General features: G+C 35.9%; 1 protein-coding gene across 3 annotated transcripts in view; it reads right to left on the reverse strand.

The window, feature by feature from the left end:
• cfap299 (cilia and flagella associated protein 299) overlaps positions 1 to 25,706 on the reverse strand; it is a 44,658-nt gene that overhangs the window by 3,181 nt on the left and 15,771 nt on the right. Inside the window, exons 3-5 of one of the 3 annotated variants that reach the window (XM_042724541.1) lie at positions 25,048 to 25,138; positions 4,018 to 4,160; positions 2,499 to 2,600 (exon numbers count right to left, since the gene is read on the reverse strand). In XM_042724541.1, the coding sequence (XP_042580475.1) occupies positions 2,499 to 2,600; positions 4,018 to 4,160; positions 25,048 to 25,138 (336 nt within the window). Of the gene's footprint in view, positions 1 to 2,498; positions 2,601 to 4,017; positions 4,161 to 20,023; positions 20,063 to 25,047; positions 25,139 to 25,706 lie in introns of all 3 variants that reach the window. The other 2 variants (XM_042724542.1, XM_019104622.2) reach the window with 2 other exon arrangements.

A 25,706-nucleotide genomic window follows, 5' to 3' on the forward strand; every position in this document is an offset into this window, starting at 1 on the left:
ATAAATTCTGTATTGATTTTTCACAGGTCTTTTACCTGAATTACACATTGCATTGTGTTGTTTTAGGGTTAAAGGAAATGTCCATAAATGTAACAGATAATTTCCTGGCAGAAAATTACCAGTACCTTTTTCTGCTTTTTCTGTATATTTTTTATTACAGTGTACATGCTTACATTTTTTCATGTGAATTCTTAAAGGGAAGGTTTGTTACTTTTTAATGTTTTAGCCTTTGACATGCTTGTTGGACAGAAGTTTCATTAACATATCAGTTTTCCTCCAACTGAACACAGAGACTCTTGAATATTTATTTGAATATGTTCAAGAATAGATGTCCAGCTTCAAAAATCTATGTTCACACATGAGCTTCTACAAAGCTTCCCAGACATTCCAGGCTAAAGGGAAAAAACATTTTCTCACAGCTACAACCAAAAAATTCCTCTGTCTGCACTGATCAATGTAAAGATTGAGACCCAGCAGGCCACTCAAAATGGCAGTGGGAATAGATCTAAATGTAATTAATGCACGCAATGAGCAATAATGAAAAAAAAGAGACTATCTGGCCCGTGTTAGTGGTTCTCATCACAAGCTCAACTGCTGGAAGACAGCTGCTTTGCAGAAACACCAATTCCAAATGTCACACTCTGAGGCAGCGAGGGTTGCTCAAATGGACCTCAGCTTTTACCAAGCAGTAGTTTGTGGTCCAAGAACAAAGCTGGACTTTGGGGAGAGGCTCTTTATAAGTCCAAGGGAGAGGCACATGGATGCAAGAGCATTTCATTCTCTGTCATGATAACACTGTGGACGTCAGCCAAAGCTTTATACATTTTGCACTGCTGCAGTGCTACTAAAACATTTTACAGATGCTGTTTATAAGAAGTTATGACCTTAACCTCAAGCATTTAAATCATTGCCTTTTGGGATACGATTCTCATTCAGTTGATTTCAAGCTATGGAGAATTTGGATCAGTAGCAATCCCTAGTGCAGTATAAAGACACTAGGACATTTGGACACTGAGATATGGAACTATCTGATAAATGACTAATATGTCTATTAACTAAATCATGGATTAATGTCATTGTGGTGTCAAGTATTTAAACAAATTATTATGTTCTGAGTCCTAAAAACACCTGAAGATGGTTGCTCTGGATCAGCTCTTCTTTACACACCCAATGTACGTAAATCTTTCAGTGCTCTGCAGGCCCATCCTATGGCTGTACCATCTTGAAAGAACTTCAGTTTATCATAATTTATTACACATGGCTCTGTGTGTAAGAGAGAGAACACATGATGGAAAGACACCTCACACTTCCCTGTCCACTACAGTATTTCCTGTCAAGGTGACCAGAAACCATGGTGCTGGTCATCAAAGCAAACAAAAGAGAGCTTGAAATGAAAAGACTGGCTAATAAGACGTAAACAAAAAGTAATGGTCTGAATTAAACATTCTCACAGGGTCTGAGCTTGCCATTTTACATCACAGGAAAGACTTCCTTCGATTTCCATCGGAGTGAGTGCTGTCACGGTAAACATGACAGACCCTGATTCTGTGGAGAAATACAGCGCTGCATGAAATGACAAGATTAGCTCTCACTCTGTTTGCCTTTGGATCAAACTTTCTAGTCCTATATAGATTGCTCTTCACAAAAAATAGAAAGTCTTCAGTTTTCTTCTCTCCATATGGTTTATAACATATACAAAATGTAAAACTCTGTGAAGGATGCATATTCACTTCCTTCTTTTTAAAATAAGGTTTGACAGCATTTTCTGTGTCTATTTATACTGAAACGCCATATAGCAATTAGCATTTTTGGGTTGACCACTTTTATGCAATGGTGAACCACTTACTTTTAGTCGAAGAAACAGGACAGATGTGAGATATTTTAACAGAGAACATGAAAAGATGGGCAGAAAAATGCTCCAAAGCCTTGAAAAAGTCAGAGGAAGCTCGAAGACCGGCTGGGCTTTCTGAGCATTTGGTCTATTCATTTTGTGATTGAAAACGCATGAGTGCAGCAACACATGTGATTTGAACATATTCCTTGCCACTTTTGGTCTCTTTACCTGGTAACATGAAATGCTTAATATTCATAGGGCAGCTGAATGGCACCCCACCCACACTAACTTACAAAAGTCTGAAAGACCTGGGCTTTGTGGAAACAATTATTGTGCCGTTAATAACAGGTCTACGTCTTAACCATGACACTACACAACACTGACAGAGAAAAGGATGTTTGTGTACTTCAGTGCTCCATGGTTACCAAACTAAAGCCTGATGGAGAGTTTTAAGAGTGTTTTAAAAATCCACCAGCTGTAACTCTATGGATCAAGGAGAAAGAGAATAGTCTGGCTGGTAACCTAGAATTACTGAGAAGGTGCTGCTTTGAGTCAATATAAACAATATCACCAGTCTTCTGTAAAGAGGGTAAATTATTTATCTATCCACCTTTCCATCTATTACTTTCCTTCTGTATTACTAAGGTTTGGTGATTGTCCTCACCTGGTTGCCATGACTTTTGTACTTTTTATTTTTGTGGTGAGGCAGTCAAAGTCTGTCAGCTGTAGTGTGGATTCATGCATCTGTACGGGAAGAACACAACATCTGCTCCATCTTAGTGGCAACCACAAGCACTGCCTGTTATTGTTCCCGTGAGAAGGATGGTGGAGGAAAAAGAGAACAGAGAGAGAGAGGGAGAGAGAGAGAGAGAGAGAGAGAGAAAGACTAAAGGAGAAAGATGGAGAAGAAGAGAGATGGGGCTGAGAGTAACAGGAAATGAGAATGCTTATGCTGTAGTGTACTTCCTTTACTTACCCTGATTAGATCATGTGCTGTGGCAGTTGAGATGTGGATATACAAACACAAACATGCCTGGCTATACTTGCATACTGGATATACCAGCTTTAAATGTCTTAAACATCTATTATTATTACATTTAGTTTCATCTTATATATGTATTGCAGACTCTGTGTTTTACTGTGTTTGCATATTGTTTATTCTACAATATTTATTTAGGGTTCATCATATTTTTTTTTTCATAAATATATGTATGTACATCTACACTATGTCATTCAAAAGTTTGGGGTTAGATGTTTTTGAAATATGTTTTATTTTTATGGTGTTTTATGTTTGATAAAAGTACAGTAATAAAAAAAAACAGTAAAATTGTGAATTGTATAACAATTGAAAATAATTTTTTCAATGTTATTTATTCCGGTAAGGGCACAGCTGAGTTTTCATTAGCCATTACTCCAGTCTTCAGTATTACATGATCCTTCAGAAATGATTCTAATATGTTGATTTGAATATAAAATAACGTTGTTGTAGTGCTACCTAATGCTTTCTGCTTAAGTGTTCTTACAGTGTTTTTTGTTTGCAAGATTCTTAAATGAACAGAAAGTTTAAAGAACAGCATTTATTTGAAACAGACATTTTTTGTAACATTATAAATGTTACAAAATTACTGTCATTGTGATGCATCTTTGTTGAATAAGAATACATTTCTCCTAAAAAATGTCACTGACCCCAAACTTTTTAAATATTGTAGTATATTCATCCTATAATATATTTCAGATGCTTGCTTTTATTAATCTCAAATGAATCTCAAACAAACCGCTCTTAAAGGAAATCTCTATGAAGATCAGTGATGCTTTCTTTTTGGATGGCCATGACTTCCTAACTTGGTTTACAGAGGATCACTATTTGACTAATATTAATATTAGAGGATGAAAAAGGCATCATTCATAATGTACACACTCCCATTTAATGCACTGCCCAGGGCAAAAAGATGCCTCCTCTTCCTCCATTATGAACAGGAAGTCTGTTTTGCTTTTACTGTATTACTTGCATATTGATATTTTGGAGAAGATATCCTTTTTAGAAAGACAAATGCTTGAGGGATCAAAGGATGCATGCACATTAATCTGAGAACATCTAAACTTTGAGATGTTCAGTAGCAAAGCTACTAAAACAATAGTAACCGGAAATCATCATGGATGTGTCATAATATATGTAGGCTTACCTTAAGTCAGTTGGTTTTGGCATGAGCCTTTTCTTTCCACTGAAATATGGTTCAAAGTCTTCAGATTTTAGTCGGTGGGAGTAGTCTATATACCCAGATATTTCCTGTCCGTGAGAATTTCGGTCCCTTATGAAAATGATGGACTGCAAGAAAAACAGGAGGACATACTGTATAAATAATCTGGAGTGCAGTATGCTATACTGACAAACTAGTCAAAGGAGAGATATAAATCATTGCAATAGGGAAGATTCTGTTACAAATGCACCTTTAATAAAATTGTGTAACAGTCCATACCATGAATCAGATTTCAAAAAAAGTATTTTTTAGAATGGAAGACAGGAACTCTGCACATTTCGGAGTTCAGTCAGCAGTTGTTTTGTCTGGATGCTAATGATGAAAGAATAACTTCCAACCACATCTGCTGTGAAGAGGATCTTTGTTTTGGCTTGTCTGTTTACCTCTAAGAGACAGCGAGAGACAGAGTCACACTTCTTTTGTGAAATCATCCTTTTTGATAGCATAGTCAATGATATCACACTTCCCTGGCCATCTGTGCATTTCCCTTACATGTGCAGGATAAAAGTGAGATAACTAGCACTGCAGACTTGAAAAGGAACGGTCCTCCTTTAGATGCTTTAAACAGATGCTATCTGGTTCACAGCTGGCCAGGGGCTGATCCAGCTATCTTATCTGTGGCTTTTGCGCTCCCCCGTCAGTCTTGAAAAGAAATCATCAGGCAAAGGTGAGGAATTACAGTGGGCAGAGCAAGGATTGGAGATCGTCTTTCGATTGCAGAAGAGGAATCAAAACCCTCTAGCCCACAGTCATACAATGGCAGAAAGGTTTCCTCTCGCCCTCATAAGTCCACAGGCCAAGTGATAAAAACAGATCTGTGGAACTGACTGTTTCCATCAGTTTCCCGTAGTCCAACAGAACAGGTGTTGTACCTTCAAGAAGTTTCCCCTTTTACTGGATCTGATAAACAAACAGCCTCTTACGAGAAAACATCACTTACAGACTAATGTCAGTAACGAATGAACTGTCCTGATATTACAAACTATTTGTAAAAGTCTACTTTGCCAAAACGACACAACACTACAATCTGGTCTTTCCCTTTTTACATTAATAGGGATGCACAATGTTTTGGTACCATGCCTATTTTTGATATTAGATTTTTTATTTTATTTTATAAAACTAATGATTTTTTAACTTATTTTAGCTTTCATTTTTTACATTTTTTTTTTTTTTGAATTACTTAGACAAAAAACCCAAACGTTTGGGTTCAGAAAACTCTTATGTGTCACAAAGGATGCATTTATTTGATCAAAAATACAGTAAAAACAATAATATTGTGAAATATTATTACAATTTAAAATACACTTTAAAATTTTTATCCGGTCACCAGTGTCACATGATCCTTCAGAAATCATTTTATTTGGTGCTCAAGCAAAATTCATCAACATTGAAAAAAGCTGTCCTGCTTCATATTTTTGTGAAAACGGTGACACCTTTTTTAAGGCTTTTGATCAACCTAATGCAACCTAGCTGTATAAAAGTATTAATTTCTTTAAAAAATAAAAAATATAAAAAACAATTTTATAGAATTTTTATAATGTTGGTGCATCTCTAAATATTAATTTATTAGTCTAACTCAAAATCAGCAATTTTGCACTGCAGTACATCTAATAAAAAGTGTGTTACATCTGTTTTGACAGGATTGATGACTCAAGAAAGCAAGTTACTCTCACAAACCCACTCTTGAGCACTGTGACACTGAAAGAAGAGAACACACTCTCTTATCAGCGGTCTGGCTGGTTCATGAGCATGTTTCCTCTGGTAGGATTTACCAATGACGCATTTCTTTCATGGCTCGGACGTGTGTGTCAGAGTGTTATGGTAGCATCCTCTTGAATGGATAACACTTTGAGAGGAAAGCAGGGCCTCTTGGTGCTCTCCGCCTGGGAACAATCCTGCACTGTCAGGGAGGCTTGCAGGTGTCTGAGGGTGTCAGCTGGCCTCTGTTTATTATTGGTGGGCTGTGCTTTAGGAGGAATCCCAGGCCATCACTAACAACTGTGTAAATTTGTCAGGGTAATGAAAACATGACCTGGATGAGAGGAATGCTTGAGGTCGGAGTCCTTTTTTTTGGCAGCCTTACCCTTGTCCCCCTTTAGGTGCTTTTTTGGGGGGGGTTGCTTATTTGCCTTGGACGTGACTTCACATAGTGGGGCTTGTGTAATAGATGCATCGGTGAGTCCAGATGTGCTGAAGTGTTCTGCTTCTGTTGGGATCAGCCAGAATTGCATTTGGCCTTTAGAAAACTAAGAGGCCCTGGAAGTGTTCTACAGGGTCACAGGACTGCAAACAAAAATCCTCTAAATGGGCAACGTGATACACATTTTTTCTTTTCAGTCAGAACATAGATATTACACCACCTCCGAACTCACATAACCACCCACTTGAATACACAAAGGGGATACACATATGTTGGAAAATATTAAAATTAAATAAATATATTATAGAACATAATACTGTGGAAACATCCGTGTGTGTGTGTGTGTGTGTGTGTGTGTGTGTGTATGTATATATATATATATATATATATATATATATATATATATATATATATATATATATATATATATATATATATATATATAAACAAATGTTTCTTGAGGAATTTTCTTAGCCTGCATGAAAAGAAGGCTGTAATTCATGTGATTTAAATTTGCTAACATATGCATGAAACTTTGGACCACAGAACAAGTAAAAATTTTAAATGTATTTAATAGTGCTTCTTGAACAACTGAAGTGTTTAGGGGCTTTAAGAGTTTTTTTTTTTTTTTTTTTAACCATTTCAAACATGGTCAGCCTATAGCTGACAATCAGTGTGCATTTAAAATAGTTTAAAAATCTCAATACAGGACACAACCACAGAGTGGCTACAACAAATGAATGAATACATTTGGCAGTGTTTAACATCTCTTTTAATGTCTCTGACAGACATAAAGAGTTTCTGTGAAAATGAATGCAATACGAATGAAAATAATCAAAAGATGCTGCTTCCTTTTTCTTATAATGACAGGGTGTGTCAGAAGACAGATGTCCTGGCACGAGGAACAAAAATGTACAACTTAACCATACCGAAAGACTGGTTGCTCGTTTTGGCAGCTGGACATTCAAATCTGGATTTACTTTGAGAATTTCTGAGTTTTAAAAATAGTTTGATATATATTCGCAAGAAGAAACTGGGAGAAGGAAAGAAAAGGAAGTAATCAAAACTTGTTACCGTGGGACAGTAAATTCAAAGCAGGTGGTGGAACTGTGACAGGACTTCTTGGGAAATACAGAAATAGGATTGTGTCTAGGTATGTGGTTGTGAGAAGAAAAGAATGTACGTCAAAAAAAAAAAGGAGGAAAGGACAAAATAAGGTTGTTTATACAGAGGTCGAAGGGGAGATGGGATTTAAGCAAATGTTTACTCATGTGCTCGGCTTTTCCAATCATAAACACATTGCTTGGGTGTTTGTGCAAGAAAATAAACAGAGCCTGAGCAGGTGTCCTCTGGCCATCTACAAAACACCCTGAAAAGAGCTGGTGTTCCACTCTGAGGACTGAGATGGGGCTTGACAACTGTGGACACTGCCAAGTGTGGAGGAAGCCAAGTGAGCAATCAGTTGGGCAGAAGGCTAAAAAGTAGAGACCAAACCACTTAATAGGTGGCTTTAAGAGGTCAAGATTTGGCTGGTTAGCAGCATGGTTAAGACAGCCTCTGCTGGTAAATGCGGTAACTACACAATTATGGAGGCAAAAAGCGTCTTTTCTTAGTCGCTGGCCATAAAAAATTAATCAGCTATTTTCCAAGCAACACATAAATTATTGATTATTAAAGGGCTCTTTATAGCTGTATGGTAAGTTTTACTTTGATTCAATGATTAAACAATCTGAAAAAATATGCATGCTCATTCATTTTTAAAGAAAGAAACCATGCATAAATTGCAAGAGGCACAGCTTTCAAAAACCAAATGCCTGTGCAACAGGTGGAAAATGTTCCAGATTGCGTAAAGTCAATATGAATGCTAAGTTCAGAGTTCTATACTGATGAGGAGAGTCAGTGTATCTACTGTCTAGGGAAAAGTGTCTTAAATTATGGGCACAGCTAAGTTATGTTGAGAATTACAGCTTCAAAAAACTAGCACCTGGGGTCTACAAAAGTGGCAGCACACAAATCAGCTGCGTTTAGGTCTCTTTTGAGATTTCCTACACCAATGTGACTCCATGCAGACAGCTTTCCCCAGCAGTGCTGCTACCACTACAGCCATTTTCCACATTCTTTTGGCTTCCATGTTACTTTTGGGAAAATTTAAGTTTATCTGAAACATGTGCAAAGCAGCACTGCCCTTGGGGACTTAAAGCTTCATATATGTGAACCTGTGAGAAACCATTCCAAAAATTTACATTTTTGGATTAAGTGCTCATCAATTTTATCAGACACCTTCCTTTTCCTAAGTCATAACATTTTATGTTTCTTACACATTGTGGGGTAGTAAAAAACACAGACATGAAAAAAAAAATATCACAGGTCATGGACTACTTAGATTCTGCTCTTTGTTTTTTGAGTGTGAAGAACTTTCGATGGGCTTACAAAACCTCCCTCAATCACAATGTTTAACATAACACACCTTTTATTTAAGAAGGCATTGAAAATCAGGCTTCCTTTTGTGAACCTGAATCCCTTTCTCAAACTAATGAAGAATTCTCTTTGGCTACAGAGGAAAACAATATTGTTTGTAAAGCTTGTCTTTATTACTGAAGCATACCACCTGAACAAGCGCATGAAGTGAAGCAAAGTAGAGGTGAACCAGAGTTGACAAAACACATGCAACAATGCTAAACCTCAAATCTTGACAAACTCCTAAGCTCATCCATTCACTGCATGAAAAACTCTGAAACAACATCATTTCCATGGTTTCATTAAGAAATGAAATGTGTATTTCACAATGACAAAATTGGATAACAAACTTAACCGCTCTTCCATATATTCTTCATACAAATACTGCAGGGCTTGAGATTTGAGTCATCTGAGCGAGCACACTTTACAGTTCATTTTCAATGGAATTCTTTTTAGCTTCCTGCAATAAAAACACCCTTTTCCCCATATAGATCAATCAGATGTTATGCCAGGGATTTGTAAAGGAGATTAACAGCAAGATTACAACCTATACGTATGCTGTCCTTACTTGTTCAGGGTGCACATGACCAGCTGTATTCCTGGAATTTGTCAAGATGGGAATGTTTTATGAATCTGATCATATGTAAGACACATGGCTTGTTTTCATTAAACCTCCCCCTTGATTTTTCAGAGGATGATGCTATATACTGGGCTCTGTATTCCTGTGGATTGCAGCTAGGTAACCAGACCTTTGTTGAACATTTACTTAACAAATCACTTTTGTTAAACAAGGGCATGCAAACAGTAGCCGTGTTTAACGATGAGTTAAAACCTAATCTTTTTGTCTCAGACATCTGCAGGGCTGTTGCTATGATTTTAACTTGGTACAATATTACAAGGTTTCCACTAGTGTTGAATCAAAGAACTGGGAGGAAAGTCTGACGCAATCGACCTCAAGATTTCTATGAATGGAGTAGAATGATAAATGAGTCACGTTACTAAAACTTAATGTTCTCGGGTTGAAACCACATTCACAGCTGCCATGTGTCCCCTGTCTGAATGTAGCAGGAACTTGGTGTAAAAATTAAGTTTGCTGAATTCTTCGGTTGGACATAAAAGGTGGCCACAAACAACTTTATTTTCGAATGCACTCCCTTCCTGTTATTTAAGAAGGATGTGATAAACTGAAAGCAGAACAAAAAATGAAGCTCATATAGTGTGGTGCTGGATGTAATTAAACTTAATTTTCAGACTTTTTATGATTCTACCTGTCCTAGCTGGACATGAGGGTAACACTCAACACTAAGATTCCATTTGTTAACATTAGATAACGACATTGGTTAACATGAACTAACCATGAACTGAAAAAAGGATTTTAAAGTAGATCTTAATCTACTATTTTATTACATTATCGAATAGGCCTGAACTAAATGAACTAACAATGAACAAATATATTAAAATAACATTAATAACATTAACAAATATCATTAAATAATGTAACAAATGTTCATTGTTAATTCATGTCAGTTAATAGATTAACTAATGGGACCTTTTTGTAAAGTGTTACTGATGAGGTTACACTCTAGAAAGAAACAACGAGAAAGCAATTATGAACTGCATGCTTTGCAACCTTGCAATAACAGTTCATGTTGACATATGTCTTATTTTATCTAAATTGTCAAAAATGTCTGGGTTTTGGCTCTGTTTTCCCAATATTTTTGCTAAAGGCAATGACTGAAAAGTAGTTTGACCAATAGCTTGCAGGCATTTTTTTCCTTAATTGGCCAATGGCATGCAGGCATTCAGGAAGATGCCAGATAAAACCTGGACCAGACAAATCTGAAATCAGGATATGGTCACCCTGAGACAGCTGGGGATATGCTGCAGATGACTTCTACTAATTTCATATTTGACAGACTAATCATAGCTGTTTAATAGCACATTAAAAAGTTTTGGAATTAATATCCAATATGCATTTCTCCCTGTAAAATCCAATAATCAAATGGTATTGCATTTTCTGCGTTCCAAAAGACACTGATACATACACAATGTCCTTATGGGGTCAACTGTCAATCACCACTATTCAGCAGTCATTAAATTCATAACTGCTCTGCCTATGTCTGCTTTAACAATACAAGGTACACATTTAATATAGTTAACACACAGTGTGTGTCTTTTCTGGGCCTCATTCTTCAAAAGGAACTGCAGGCCAGGATAGACTTATGTCTAAAGCATTGCAATCATAGTAATTACACAGTGCCTCTGGCCTAACCAAACTTACCCTCCTGTAATTAGGAGGGCCAGTCCCAAATGCACCGTGATAACATTCCTGCCTTGCACAGGACGGTCTTCTGCCCTGCAGACTACGGACTCATGAAGGTTCTTTGCATGTTTTTTTCTGCATTTGACTGTTTACATATAATGCCACGCCTACAGTCCGACACAGATAACAATCAGCAGGAAAAGGGCAGAAGCTCATCATCATCATCATCATCACAGTGTTCTCCGGTGTTCTCCACTTCAGCTGTCTATTATAACAGCAGTTCATTATTCTCAGATATTCTGAAAAGAGAAAACACTTTATCTCAGGTGAGATCTAATATCTCTGCTCACAACAGTTCTTGGACACTTTGATCAAAGGGAAGTGCGATTATGAAATGCCACGGGAGGTGTTAAAAAGAGCCCACACAGGTGCAGGCAGCTTTTTTCCTAGGAGAGACAGAGGAAGAGAGGGTAAGAAAGAAAAAAAACAGTGAGGGGGGTAGTAGGGTGTTGTCCGCACCACGTCTTGTCAAAAACCCTTAAGAAGCAATTATTTTCCCTTCTTCTTTTTCTTGGAAAATGCTTTGCTTTTCACAATAGCACTGTGCAAAGGGTTTAACATATTCCACAAAATCTCAGATTTTAACATACTGCACGGCTGCTTGGATCAACCCACTGAAGTATTTTAACTGTTTTTAAGAGATATTTAGCCATAGCAAAGTTGAAGAGGAAAAGGAAATAATGGGTGGTTAAGAAAACATTACTTTATATTTCATCAGTCCCAACTATGCATTTTGATGAGAAAAACAGAGCTCATTCCAACAAACTATTAGAAAATATTAGTTAAATTTTAAAAGATAAATACTGTACTGTAAATCTAAAAAGTCTAATAAATGTATTAAAAGAATGAAACATATGAAATGTTAAAATAAAAAAGGCTTAATAACAGATTATCTTTTTTTATCCATTTAAATGTTTGCCTACATTTATTGACAGTGTGAAGTCATTTCTGCAGTGGTCAAACTGGTTTGAAAATAAGCCAGACACAAGTTTTTTTTTTTTTTTTTTTTTTTTCTCAATGTGGTTAAAGACATCTTTGATGTTCTTGACCGTAAATTACACAATAGTGATGAAATGAGGTTGGGTGTTGTGATATTTACTGTACTGTTAGAGGTTAAGGAATGCTTTTCATCTGCCCATTTGGGCCTGGGGGATTCATTTGGGGAATGCTAGGACTGCATTCAGAGTGGTCAAGTAATTTAGCTGCAAGCAAAGATTATTACAAGCTATGGCACGGTTTAAGCCCTGTGTGATTACCGTAATCGCAGACTATAGCCACAGATAAACTAAATGGAAATCTTCACTAAAATAATTTTTCAGTATCTGTGCTTGGATATAATTAAGCAGAACCACAAACCACAAACTGATCACAGTTAATGTTCATAAAAAAATCTTAGCTCAACTTTAGACACAAGCAGTAACAGTAAGAGATAAGCTCTAATGAGCATAGATTTTAGTAGATGCCTTACACTGTGCCAAAGAAAGAAAGAAAGAAAGAAAGAAAGAAGGGAAAAGAAAGAAAGAAAGAATGAAAGAAAGAGATTTGTTGGTGCATGCAGAACAAATGATGCATGGCTTCAAAGCACTGGGTGGAGTGTAATGTGTAATTTCCAGCCAAAAATGTTTATATCGTTGTGATCTTAACAAGGTTTAGGGAAAAAAACATATATTCCTCTTATGTCAAGCATCATTACCCATTATGATGAGAAGTGTTGATAAGACATGAGGATCTGACAACAGTAAAAAAAAACAAAAAACAAAAAAAAAACTAATTTGAACTTGTGGTTAAAACTACTTAAAAGAGCTGAGAATTTTATCTATTATTAAAATGTCCCTTAAAATGTCAAAAAGTCATCAAAGACATTCTTGTTTATTTTATATCAGTATCTTACCGTTAGTGTTGTTCTTTCTTTCTAACTAATTACCATTTTAAGACTATCCTGTTTCTAGTCTAGTACCTTTCTCTCTCTCTCTCTCTCTGTCTCTCTCTCTCTCTCTCTCTCTCTCTCTCTCTCTCTCTCTCTCTCTCTCTCTCTCTCTCTCTCTCTCTCTCTCTCTCTCTCTCTCTCTCTCTCTCTCTCTCTCTCTCTCTCTCTCTCTCTCTCTCTATATATATATATATTTTTTTTTTTTTTTTTTTTTTTTCTCTCTTTTTTTTTTATTTATATATACATACAGTGCTTGAAGTGGGCCGGTATGGACTGGCACTTCTATATTTTAGCCTTTAGTGTACCGGCACTTCTGACATGTTGTCAGTTTTTGCGATTACATCATTTTAAACTGGTAAACTCATGGAGAAAGCGCTAATGCAGAGAAAACACAGCTGATTTCAGAGATTGCGGCAAGAATAGTGACTTATGTCGAGATGTCATTAAATTATATTTTTTCAGCATGTATTTCAGTTAATTTTTTTAGTTTTTTATATTTGGCTTTGTATTAAGGTTTTTTAAATTATTGGGTTGTATTATTTTTAGTGTTTATTTATGTTTGTTTTACTGCGATAGTACAGTCAGGTCTTTGGCATCTCCCTGTGGTCCTGTTTGGTATCGCAGCTTGACTTGTGCTTATTTGTATTGAAAACGTTTGTTTAATTATTGATTGATTGTGGCACTATACATACATTGTGAATTATGAAAATTAAAAATTATTTATTTAATATTTTAAAATAATAAATAAGAAGGGAAACTTTGTTTCTTTACAAAATGTTTGTCACTTTGCAACCCATGCCCTGAAAAAAAAGAAAAGCTGATAATATACTGTTTAAAATATATACATCACACTATGTGCTGACCACGTAGCTTTAAATACTTTGTTTCATGAAATTCTCATTTCAAGTTATATTAATCCCTATATATTAATATATATTATAATTAATTTTCTTAAACACCTAATACAACAGCTCAAATGAGTACTCCTGCTACTAGGTCTAAAATAAGGTTACCTCAGGGTTGTTTTTACTGCTACGGGCTCCGTTATTTTCTATAGAGCTCCACTTTTGTCAAACTGACACAAATTTTGTATTCAGAATTTTATTTTAGTCAGAATAGGCTTCTGTCTTCATTAGACAGATTTCTTTTCCTTAAGCCTAAATCTCCTGAATCTAGATGAATTAATTGGTACCCGTTATATATTATTTATGTACATAAGCTAAGGTATTCTTAAATCAAGACACTAAATCACCCTGAAACAATTCTTCCACACAGACTATACCAACAGTTAGAGATTATTATTTGCTAGTACTTGAAAAAGAAACGTTTATCAATGCATAATTTTTAATCACACTCTAAAAGGAGATTCTCTAGAGTGTGGTTGCCACACATCTGCAAACACCTTTACAGTTTTCCATAAAATTCCAATGCATTCAGTTAAGCATAGGGTTACTTTCACTGGACTGCATGTGGTTAGTGGTGCTATTTATATTTACTTGGTGTGACAGAGCAAGTGGCATAACAGTGTGAGGCTGGCAGGGCTCTTGATGACTAATTCCCATATCTACTTGTGTGGTACAGTCTGCACATAAACCCTTGGTTCAAATACATGCTTGGAAAAGATGTGTTTGCAGATGGTACATATTTAGCAGTAGTCTTAGAGTACATAAAAGTTAAGAGTTAACACTAAAAAAATTACGTTTTCTTTAAGACAAAGTTGCATAGATAAAGTGTAATTAACAGCAGACATAGTGACTATCCCACAGATATGGAAATTTGATATACATGTAAATTCCTAAAAATTACACACTTAATAATTGTTTTTCCCCCCAAGTGATAAAAAATAAATAAAAATAAGATAAAATAACATAAACTTATATTTGAGAACCTAAAAAGGCATTGCAGGGATAAAGGTAAAGTGCATAGTCCTTGGTTGTATTATGCTTCAAAACTGGCATGAAACGTGATCAAGCGTATAGGCTTATTATTTTAATTAGACAATTCTAATTTGATTAATTATTTACGATACTGCACAGTCTAAATCCTAAACCATCTGCAAGTGCCTTAAAGAAAAATCAAAGGAGAGAAAAAAATCTTATTTGTCTGCATAAGTGCTTGCAAATGTGGTAACATTTTATTGGAGGCTAAATACAGATAATAATTTCAGTGGTCAAAAACAATTTAACAAATGAAAGACCTGTTAAAGATTGATTCTTAGCTTGGTAATTAAAGGTTAGGAAGACAAAAATAAACAGTAGGGAAACAAGGTTATGATTAGACCTTTGAAAAGCATGATAGGCCTAAGAAGGAAGACAAATTTGCCCTATATTTAAGACTGAATCCATTACTTCATTCAACTTGGCTTCCTCCTTTAGAGTGAAAATCACTTTCAAATGAATAATATATAAGACACAATGATGACAATAAGCCATATGGCAGAATATGAGTTTGTTAGAATTGTGTTGAATACATGAATAAATGTATTAGTGCTGTGACTAATGGGTAAATCAGGATAAACCTCAGCCACAACCACAACCACAGCTGAGCTTTACCACCACCACCCACTGAAAAGGACAGACTACTGAGTCTAAACTGATGATTTACAAAGTAATACTGGACTTAACTGTATTAAGACCAATACATTAATAATGCACATGTATGCGATATGCTATTCCAAGTAGTTAACAATTGCATATTTCTTCAGAAGATTTACAATATCATTTTAATTCACACTGTTGAATTTGTTAAAAGGATACACAATAAATATACAATCCACTAGCCTAGGTATTTTTAATTTCCTATTTGTTAGACATTTTGTCCACATTTTAAGTAAAAATTAAATGATAAAGTAACAGTTTTGTATATTGCTTAGTGACTGTAAATTACCAAATAAATGTAAATTGTTATCTATGAAATTTCCTCTGTACTAACACAGCACAGGAACATTCTTGAGTGTGTCTAAAAAAGTGTTTTCCTGTTGATTGGTATCATAAACAACCTCCATTAGTTTTTGTTTGTCACATCTAGAAAAGATGTATACATTATGTTTCAGTGAAATCAGAATGATTAGGTAATGCATGATCACATTCACTGAAAATGGCTTTCGAATGAGCAGGTGTGATGTAAAATTATATTAGTTTTCAATTGTTATGCCTTATTTTTGCCCTTCTGTGATGTGGTGCTGCCAAACAAATTTTCCTTTGTATTTTAAGTACAAGATGTGCTGATATCATTGTTGAACGTATTCATCTCTTTCATAATGGCTGCTATAAGCATCAAAGCATACTGGGCTGATGGCTGCAGCTGACTGTACTCAAAATAAAGTGATGGGCTTTCTGGTTCCACTTAAGACATAATGTTTAGCCTCTGGTTATTTAGTTGTCGGCTTCAAATTTATTCAGAGACTCAAATTTAAATACAAGATGAAGTAGCTGCCAGAACACAATCCTGGAACATAAATGAGTAACAATATCCCATAGCAATTATATGTATGATATGTAACTGAAAAAGACACACACACATACACCCCCCCACCCCACAAACACACCATTTTTCCTTTTTCTACAACACACTGTTTGAGCAGACCAAAACAGATTCCCAAAATGTGATACATCACAGAAAGAAAAAAAGCTAAACAAATCACACCTGCAACCTCTGTGGACTGAAGACTGTAACCCTGCAACGACTGTAATCTGAAAGCTATTTTACAACCCATTAACAAGAATTGGCCAATGCAGGGTGTTTTTTTTTTTTTTTTTTTTAAGTTAAGTCTGCCCTGATGCTGCACTGGAGTCAGTCTGAATAAGTAGCAGCTGTATATGACAAGGCAAAGAAAACATGCTCTGTAGTGCCCTTGTGTGAGTTTCCTTCCCAAGGATCATGCACTGCTCCAAAGTAAATATTACAATCATTCTTAAGCTGATCATGTGCTAAACAGGAAGTCACAGCTAATCATGTCCTGTCTAACAAAATGCAAACAGACATTCACTGTCTGCATAAACACCTTTTAAGCATAATATAATACAATGTAATGTTATATAATATAATGTAATGTTATGTAATATAATGCTGAAAAATGTATACCTCTGATGTGCACTGTATAATTTAGATAATAGTGAGTAAAAATGCTTTTCAGTTTTAAATACTTGAGACACATGCCAAATTATCCTCACATTACACTTAAATTGTAATTTATGTCCAAGTAAGCAGGATTTGAGCTGTTTGCATGGTAAACTCTCAAGTTTCCCTCATCCTACACTGGTGCAAACTTTACAACTGTGTTATTCTAAGAACTCTCATCCATGACACCTGTCAGGAGACCTTTTGCTGTTGTTGGCCTCATCGCTGGAAGCTTCTCCAAGACAAATATTATTGCCCCACTGTTTTGCAGGACTCTACCATATCCCTGTACCTTTTTAGCCATGGGGGTCAAGACGATTATAACAAGAGGCTGTAAAATAAATGGGATGCTGTAGGCTATCCAACAAAATTACCAAAAAAATAAATAAATAAATAAATAAATAAATAAATAAATGACAAGACAAGACAAGACATTTTAACTCTCACAACATAAGCTGACCACTGTTATCTACAGCAGCACTCTTACATCATGTTTCCAAAGCAGGATCAAAGTGGATGCCATTACACCCTTTAGAGAAGTAAGATAAATGTTCAGGGAGAGCTCTTATCAAAGGCCCGCCTGTTCTGATTAAAGTCCTGCAGTCCTTTTTTCATACTCCCAGTGGAAATAGGTGTACAAACATTACACTGTTTGCATTGGCCTGAAAATTGAGTAAGAAGCTCCCTTCAGATTGCCCATGAGACCCAAAAGCAGTTGTTCTGATGCATTATGGGAAGGAGGGTTCAGTGTTTTCTCTGCACTTTCTGAACCAATGTCAAATACATCAATGGCAAAACAAAATATTCAACACCACTGGACAAAATACTGAGCAGTAAGTATGTTGATCCTACATTAGCTATAAATCTGTAACTATTTAATCAAATCGTCTAATATGGTGTTTTTCACATTGTTTTTAATAAGAAATGCTGAATAAACTACAACAGTGTAATTCTGACAGTGTAAGGGGGAAAAAAATGGGAATCTAGTATCTTATGCACACAGCAGTGTCTTCCCTGCTGAATGAGCACCACAGAGTGATAGCGGTCAGAGTATGTTTATTTAAGCACGCCTGTCAGTCTCCTGCAAAAGATTACAGGTCTTCTGCTGTCTGAAGAAGATGAACAGATTTGAGTTTGTCAGGGAGCAAAGACATGGAATGCATGGCGATATCAACATTGCCAGATGTGCGGCTGGAAGTAGGAAGTTGATAGGTGAAATTCAAGAGGGCAATGATGACATTTTCACTCTAGGGGATATAGGAGCTAAGAGAGACTTATGTAAAACCATAGGTTTTGTGAATGGTAGATGAACCTCAAAAATATTATTAGAGGAAAAAAATTACAATAAGTAAATATAATTAAAGGAATAGTCCACTTAAAATGTAAATTCATTTATTATTTACTACCCCTCATGTTGTTTTGTGTCATTCTTTCAACTACTATATCAATTCTAATCACCACTTTGGCATAGACAAAACACAATTCCCACAACATCCTCTATGCACATGTACAAAACATTACTCATGGTCTCCTGGTTGCATTACTTATTACTGAAGGCATTTTAGATAATACATCATTTATATAAGCATATAAGAATATACAAGTATTTTTATTGTGATTACTTCATGGCTACATTATAGCTTACTTATATATGTGATGATCTAGCTTATGCATTTCAATGTATCCAAATTCCATGTTCCATAGCAAGTATTAGGTTAAATGTGTGCATTTAATACCCTTCAGTTTTCTGGCAGGTGAAACAACTCTTTTTCAAGCCAAGATGGCAATCCATCTGTGCACCTGCTATTATATAGTACAACAAAATGAAAATATGGGAAGAATTTGGCTCGTCAAGTGTTTTGAAACAGCAAGTGTTACAATAAACCAAATTCATTGGTGCGCACGTGTACTAGGGCAATGATTCATTGGGAGGCTGTCACACACTGTTCCTAATACCTCTTAAGGAAAAATCTCTGCAAAGATGGCATTCCTCAAGCTTGTCAAAAAAGGCAAAAATGTTATAACATTAGCATATGGTTAGAGAAGCAGGGAGAGAGAGAGAGAGAGAGAGAGAGAACGAGAGGGCTTTGTGGGTGAAATGGTGTGCAGTATTTGCTCAGGTGGAATAATACACATTCAAGCACTATGTATTGTTAAAACAAAGAGGATTCCAAAGAATGTGCTTTGTGAGCTTGTGAGCCTTCTCGAGTATAATTGCATTTCCCAGTTGGATGGGCAGCTATTACCAACAACAGAGGTCCATGCAAAACCCCGGCCACACGTCTGCAGTCACTGGGATGTGCTTGAACTCTTAAAGTACCCAAGATGAAATAACTGATTGCTACAGGTCAAGTATTCTCACCCAAGTAATTCCACACATCATCTATAACGTGCTTATTGCTTAGACGTATTCAGCTGCTGAAACAATGTCCAGCTTATGTTGAGCTCATTCTTGACGTGAGCGCTCTACAGCATAGGTTATAAAGCTCCGGAAAGGAAAAAGAAGGCCTTGATGGAGCAGGTGTACATTCCTCAGAAAGAAGAGCCAAGAACCCTTCAGCACAAAGAGGTTAACTGGTTCCTTACAAGTAAGAGAGCACATGTCATGTGTCATGCTGAAAAATGATGTCTGTGGATAGGAGTATCAGGAATAACAACATCACGATGTCGGAAAGTGGACTAGACAGAATTCCATCGCTGCGGCTGATAAACAAGTGCAAGGAGAGAACGTGAAAAGGAATGCGTTGGGAATGGTGGAAATAACTTTTGATTATGGCACGAGTCTCCCATAATGCTTCTAAACACTTAAGGAGTCTTCTGATTTATGGCCCAAGTATCAGATCAAGCGGTTATATGATAGATATCACAGTAACAGCAAGATACCACAATTCATTTAAACCGGAGAAGCAGAACCAGAGACATTATGTTAAAGGAATAGTTCACCCAAAAATTATGGTTTACTCACCCTCATGTTGGTCCAAACCTGTATGACTTTTTTTTTATTCTGTGGAACACAAAAGAAGATATTGAAAAAAAGAAAGAAAAAAAAAAGAAATCCTCAATACAAGGAAAGTCAATGGGGTCCAGTGTTGTTTTGGGAACATTTTATAAACATCTATTATTTTTGGGTGAACTTTCACTGAATCTGTATAGAAACATGCAAACATGCACCAAAAACTCCTCCACATTGTTATTCTACATTTATTACATCAGTGAGTCTACAACCTTGAGTCTTTCTAGAGAATGCATAAAGCAGATGAACAAAACCCAGAGACTTGAGAAATTAGATTAAGTGTATCCCATTTCATCTCCTCAAAATCTTCCAGCACATATTTGAGAAGATGGTCAGGCCCTTGCAGCTGTTCATTAGAGAGGAAGGCTACAGGAAACCGTTTAGGATGGGTTCTTCCAGCCATGTTAGCTGGAAAAACATCATGCCATTTGTATTTTGGTAACATACCTTGATCTCTTCTCTATAGATTAAACACATGTTCAGATATTAATCATATTAGCTATTCAGAGTGTAAAAAATATTGTGCCAGTCCACAAAGTGAAGGACCCTTAACAAAATACCAAGCATGTCTAAATTCATTTTACAAAGGGACTTCTTTGTCTTTTCTATGAATGAGTCCAAACTTAGGGGGGTCAGATACCCCAAACCTCAACCCTTTGAATGTCTTTGTGGGGCTTTCAAGGGGAGGTCACATGATAGCTCTGCATGACTGTTTTCGAAGGGACCTCCACCTTTGGTCAAGTGCTTTGAAACCAACATGCTATTGTTATTTTACTGGCCATGACAAGGACAAAGGGCCGGCTGACCGGGACACACACTCTCACTGTAATAGTATATATCTGGGAAATTCACTCATTTCTATGCTTCTTAATGTGGTCTTTGAACGGCATGGCTGACCACAGTATCTTCTATACATGAACACAACTTATCAATACAGAGCTTGCTGGATCTGTGGACAAAAGACAAGAACTTGCTTTGTATAAGAAAAACGCTAAGATGTTTTTCACTCAGGTTTTTAATAATAATCAGTAGGAGAACGTCTATTTTATAAACAGACATGGGAAATGCAAGCAATGTTTGCTTGAGACAACAAAATCTGTTCAAGGGTAATTAGAAGCTCATTAGCAGGTAAAAACCAACTCAGATAAAGTGCACTGAACATTTAATGGCTTTAAAGGCTTTTAAAGATTCATTTATTTTGTTCCAATGTGCCCTTTCTAGCTCAATTTAAATGGCCATGTGGAATGACAGATATATGGAAATACAAATATTTTATGTAATCTCTCAAAAAAGGTCATCCAATTACATGTTTAAATCATGTAGAATATAGTATGTCACACCATAGGAAATGTAACAAACTACATTTAAAATAAGAATTATAATACTGCAATAAATGTAAATTTGTAAATATAAATTTTAAACCCTTGCTGATTTGCAGACACTAAGGTTTTTATTTTATGTGAGCATTCTGTCATTCTCATTACATCTATAACAGTATTTTTAGACCTACTGGTAACCCTGATTGGTCATAAACCTAAACAAATAAAGAATTTCACCTTTACGACTTACTTGGCAGCTGTGGTTTGACTAGCATGTGCAACATTTCTTCTGCATAAATAAATGCATGAGGGAGAATACCACCAACAACCACCCATTAATTTATTATGTGACTGTTTATTCACATATCACCTCAAAAACATGTTCACACAATGGCAACAATATGACCGAGGTTGCAGATACTGTTCTCCACAGAACCACCCACGATGCACTTGGATGAATGAATTCCATCATGAAATTCAAACTATAGAGAATGAATAGTACAAAAATCAACTCCACTGGCTTTGAAATTGAAGAGGGCATGAATGCTGACATCATTGTATCACTGGCGTAAGAGCAAAAACAAATAGCAGTAGGGTGGGGCGGGGTTAGGGGTTAGAGCACCTTCAGTTTCAAATGTGTACCACCCAACAATGGAGCCCCTCAGGCATCCAGCACAGGTGTGACCTGGATTTGATAAAAAAAAAAAACCTTCTTACCCAGAGTAAATAATGCCAAAGCTGTCCAGGTGCACCTTTTGTTTGTGTGACTTTTGGCAGCAGGGCAACTTTCGCAACACCAATGAGGAGGAAAAGTACAATGTATGCTGAGCTGAGTGCTTTATGAGCTCAGCTGATTGAAAAGATAACACTAAACACAGGACTCAAGAACGCCCTGCCTGGATGGTGCTGATTAGTACTTAAATGACAGTAGCATTTGCTTTGCCCCTGTTTTCGACCAAATCTGAGCACATGATTAAGTTAAAACACACTTGCACCGTTTTTTCGGTGAAATGCCACATTAGCAGATTAAAAGTTGGAACATTCATTGCACACTGTGTTTAAACAACTGACACATGCAAGACAAAAAAACTTGCAGTCTATTTTATATTTAGAAATGTATATTTTTTCTGTCCTATTTACCATTAATTTGTTAAGCATGAAATTAGTTGCAGTAGCCAAATGTAATAGGCTGATATGATAGAGATTAAAAATATTTTAGTATAAAAAATATATTTTTTAAATACTTAGTGAGCAAAACTGTCTGGCTTGTTCCTTGGAGGTCCAGAAAACATCAAATTAAATGACTACATCAAAGATAATCTAGGTTATGCTTATGAGATTTCCTTGTGTTCAAAATGTGAATTTCAAGCTGTTTTTATCATGTTCACCACTTTAGCTTTATAATTCAGCCAAGCTTGTTTCCAATCACAGTCGTGCATTATTTATTTTATTTATACTGCAACTTAGACATATAATTTTTTGAAAGTTAAGCCAGAAAAATCACCATAATTCTGTAAATAAATTATGCAAATAACTGATAATACCTTAACATAATTTGAAACAATTATGTTAACATGAAAACGTGTTTTTTTCGTGTAGGAAAAAAGAAAACAGTCTTGATGTTAACTCTATGAAGATTATGAATAGATACCTCCTAAGCATAAACTAACTATTCTTATACACTTGCGAGGAAAACCTTTTGAGTAATCGAGGATCTGTCAGCATAACATTGCTTGATACGGCACAGTACATTTTCACTCATATTTATGAATGCAAGAAAGAGTTTTTTCTGCACTAAAGGAACAACTTGTACTCTTTATATCAGCCTCAATTATACTGGGTTATGACTCTGAATTGGGGCTTTAAAATAGCACTGTTTACAAAGTCAACAATTAGTGGGGAAGTCTGTCAGCAGTCGCTAGCCCTGCTTGCTGTGTGCTGCTCATTTGATCGTAAACTCACACATCCCACTGGGGTTAGTACAAGAGGGTCAGGTAAAACACTTGTTTTCTATCTGGTTGTTACAAGGTGAGTGCAGAAAAACATTTAGTTTCCCAGCTGGCCAGAACAAATATGAGTATAGTTTACATTCCACTTTCATTTATTTCTCTGGTCTTAAGTTGCACTGACACAGATTTATTAGAATTCTGCAATGCTTCCACCATTTGACCCATGAAGCAGTTATAATAAACTATTTCTCCTGTGTAGGAGGTAAAAATCCCCAAACAAGATCTTTTTATCCCTGATTTATTAAATGAAACAAGGTTCTTTTGGACAGAAGTCTCATCTATTAAGGATTTCAGAACACAAGGCCATGACACATGGTCATCAGATGTCTGTCTTGGATATTGTGATAAGGCACACAATCAAACTTTTATAACACATACACCATGTACAATTATCATTTAGTTGAATTACGTGCATGACTTACAGTACATGGACTGTCATTTTGTGTTTTAAATTTTAGTCCTTCCTGGTCTCATCATTTCAACAGCATGATTTCATTTCAGATTTACTAAAAACAAAATCTGGATTTCAGTCAAAAACAACTGGACTATGTTATTGTTTCACTGTACATTAGTAATATAGCTGCTTGGATGAGGAAGAAAAAAAAAACTCAACAATTTTGACCTACAACAATAAAAACTACCATGGTAAAATGGTTTTAGGGGCTTGGATTTGGATTTGTCCTGTTTGCAACTATTAAACAAACATACAAATGTAACGAATGACCAGTCAAAATGTTTAAAAATGATTGAACAAAAGCCATAAATCAAAGCTAATGACCAAAAACATTTAAATCAATACATCCTACTAAAGCATCTGGACTTTGTTCACAAACTGCAAGCTTGACATGCTGTTCTTTAGTATGACAAATGCAGTACAGCAGTAGACTAGATTTTCTATATGAAAACTTACCGATTGTCAAGGGTTTCCTGTGGACCTATTAGTTGTGGAAAATCTGAAATAACAGCTCTTTAAAGTCATCATACATCTTTATTGAACAGAACCTGAAATGCTGTCAGGTCCAAAGGTGCTGAAGTAATGCTAAAATTTTCACTAGCATCTCCAGAATTGTATCTCTTCAAATTTGCTGGATTACAAACACTGGTAATGAAAGTAGCTCATGATAAACTGTGGATCATTATAAGGAGCTCTGCAGTCTACAAACACAGCAGGTACACACATGCTAGCAAATGGTGAAAGGATATACAAAATCACGCAAGATGACCGTGGTAACAGAGTATGTTATTTACTGAAGTCTGGTAAAAGTTAGTCCACTTAAACAAACAGGGAATGATTTATATCTACTATATTGTTTCTTCCTAATGAGTGGATAAAATAATGCCTATTCCCAGACTATACTCAAATGTTTCTTTAATTTAAATAGCCTTGTAAAAACTAGAACAAATTAAATTGTTTGGAGAAATACAAGAGCCCAAATGTAGGGGGCCCGACCGGTGGCTCCTACTGTTTATGGTGTATCTTCTCTGAGAAAGAAGGCTGAGGTGGCATAAAGCAAGGTGCGAAAGAGAAGGGGGTTACCCTCCTGAATTTGACACAGTGTGGATTGTGTTCCCGTCCTAATGGAATTGAAGAAATATTCTGGGGGAATCCCATTACGTAGCAAATGGAGTGCTGTAATAATGTACTCACAGTCATTGCCCCATTGCGGTTAGCCTCCTCCCGCTCCGCCAGGGCTCTCAGGAAGTTATCTTTGAGTTCCTTTCCTGTACTTGCCAGCTTCCTGGAAAAGACAACATTTAAACAGTTTGAAATGTCTTTTAAAAATCTCTTTCATGCCTACATGTTCTCAGTTTAATTCATTCTCACAGGCAAACATTGAATCTTACTTTTTGATACTGATGCATTTTCATAGACCCCCAAAAATTAAGTGATTAAATAAAATACTTTCAGAAATCCACTGTGTACAAAATACAACGATATGACAGAAGAATATTTGTTTTCAAGAAATGCATCCAAAATATCTGAGAGACAAATCCTGCTCTCACTCAAATTACAACTGAACTGTAAAATACACCAAACACCTACAAGCACTGTAACAATGATATGGATTATAAAAATATCCAGAATATTGAGTTACATTAAAATTATGAAATAAACTGCCTGAAAAAAAATGCAAATAATCTCAAGGAGTGATTTCCGACAAAATGATATCTTCATAAAATAAATCATACTGCCCCTATCCTAAAACTGCTGGTAATTAATCACAGTTGGAATTGCTATTGAATAAATCCTCTCTTGAATTATTATCTCTGTCATTTCACAAAGTTCACAAAGTTTTTCTCTCTCTG

Source organism: Cyprinus carpio, chromosome B5 (genome assembly GCF_018340385.1).
Source record: "Cyprinus carpio isolate SPL01 chromosome B5, ASM1834038v1, whole genome shotgun sequence".
NCBI classification, from domain to species: Eukaryota; Metazoa; Chordata; class Actinopteri; order Cypriniformes; family Cyprinidae; genus Cyprinus; species Cyprinus carpio.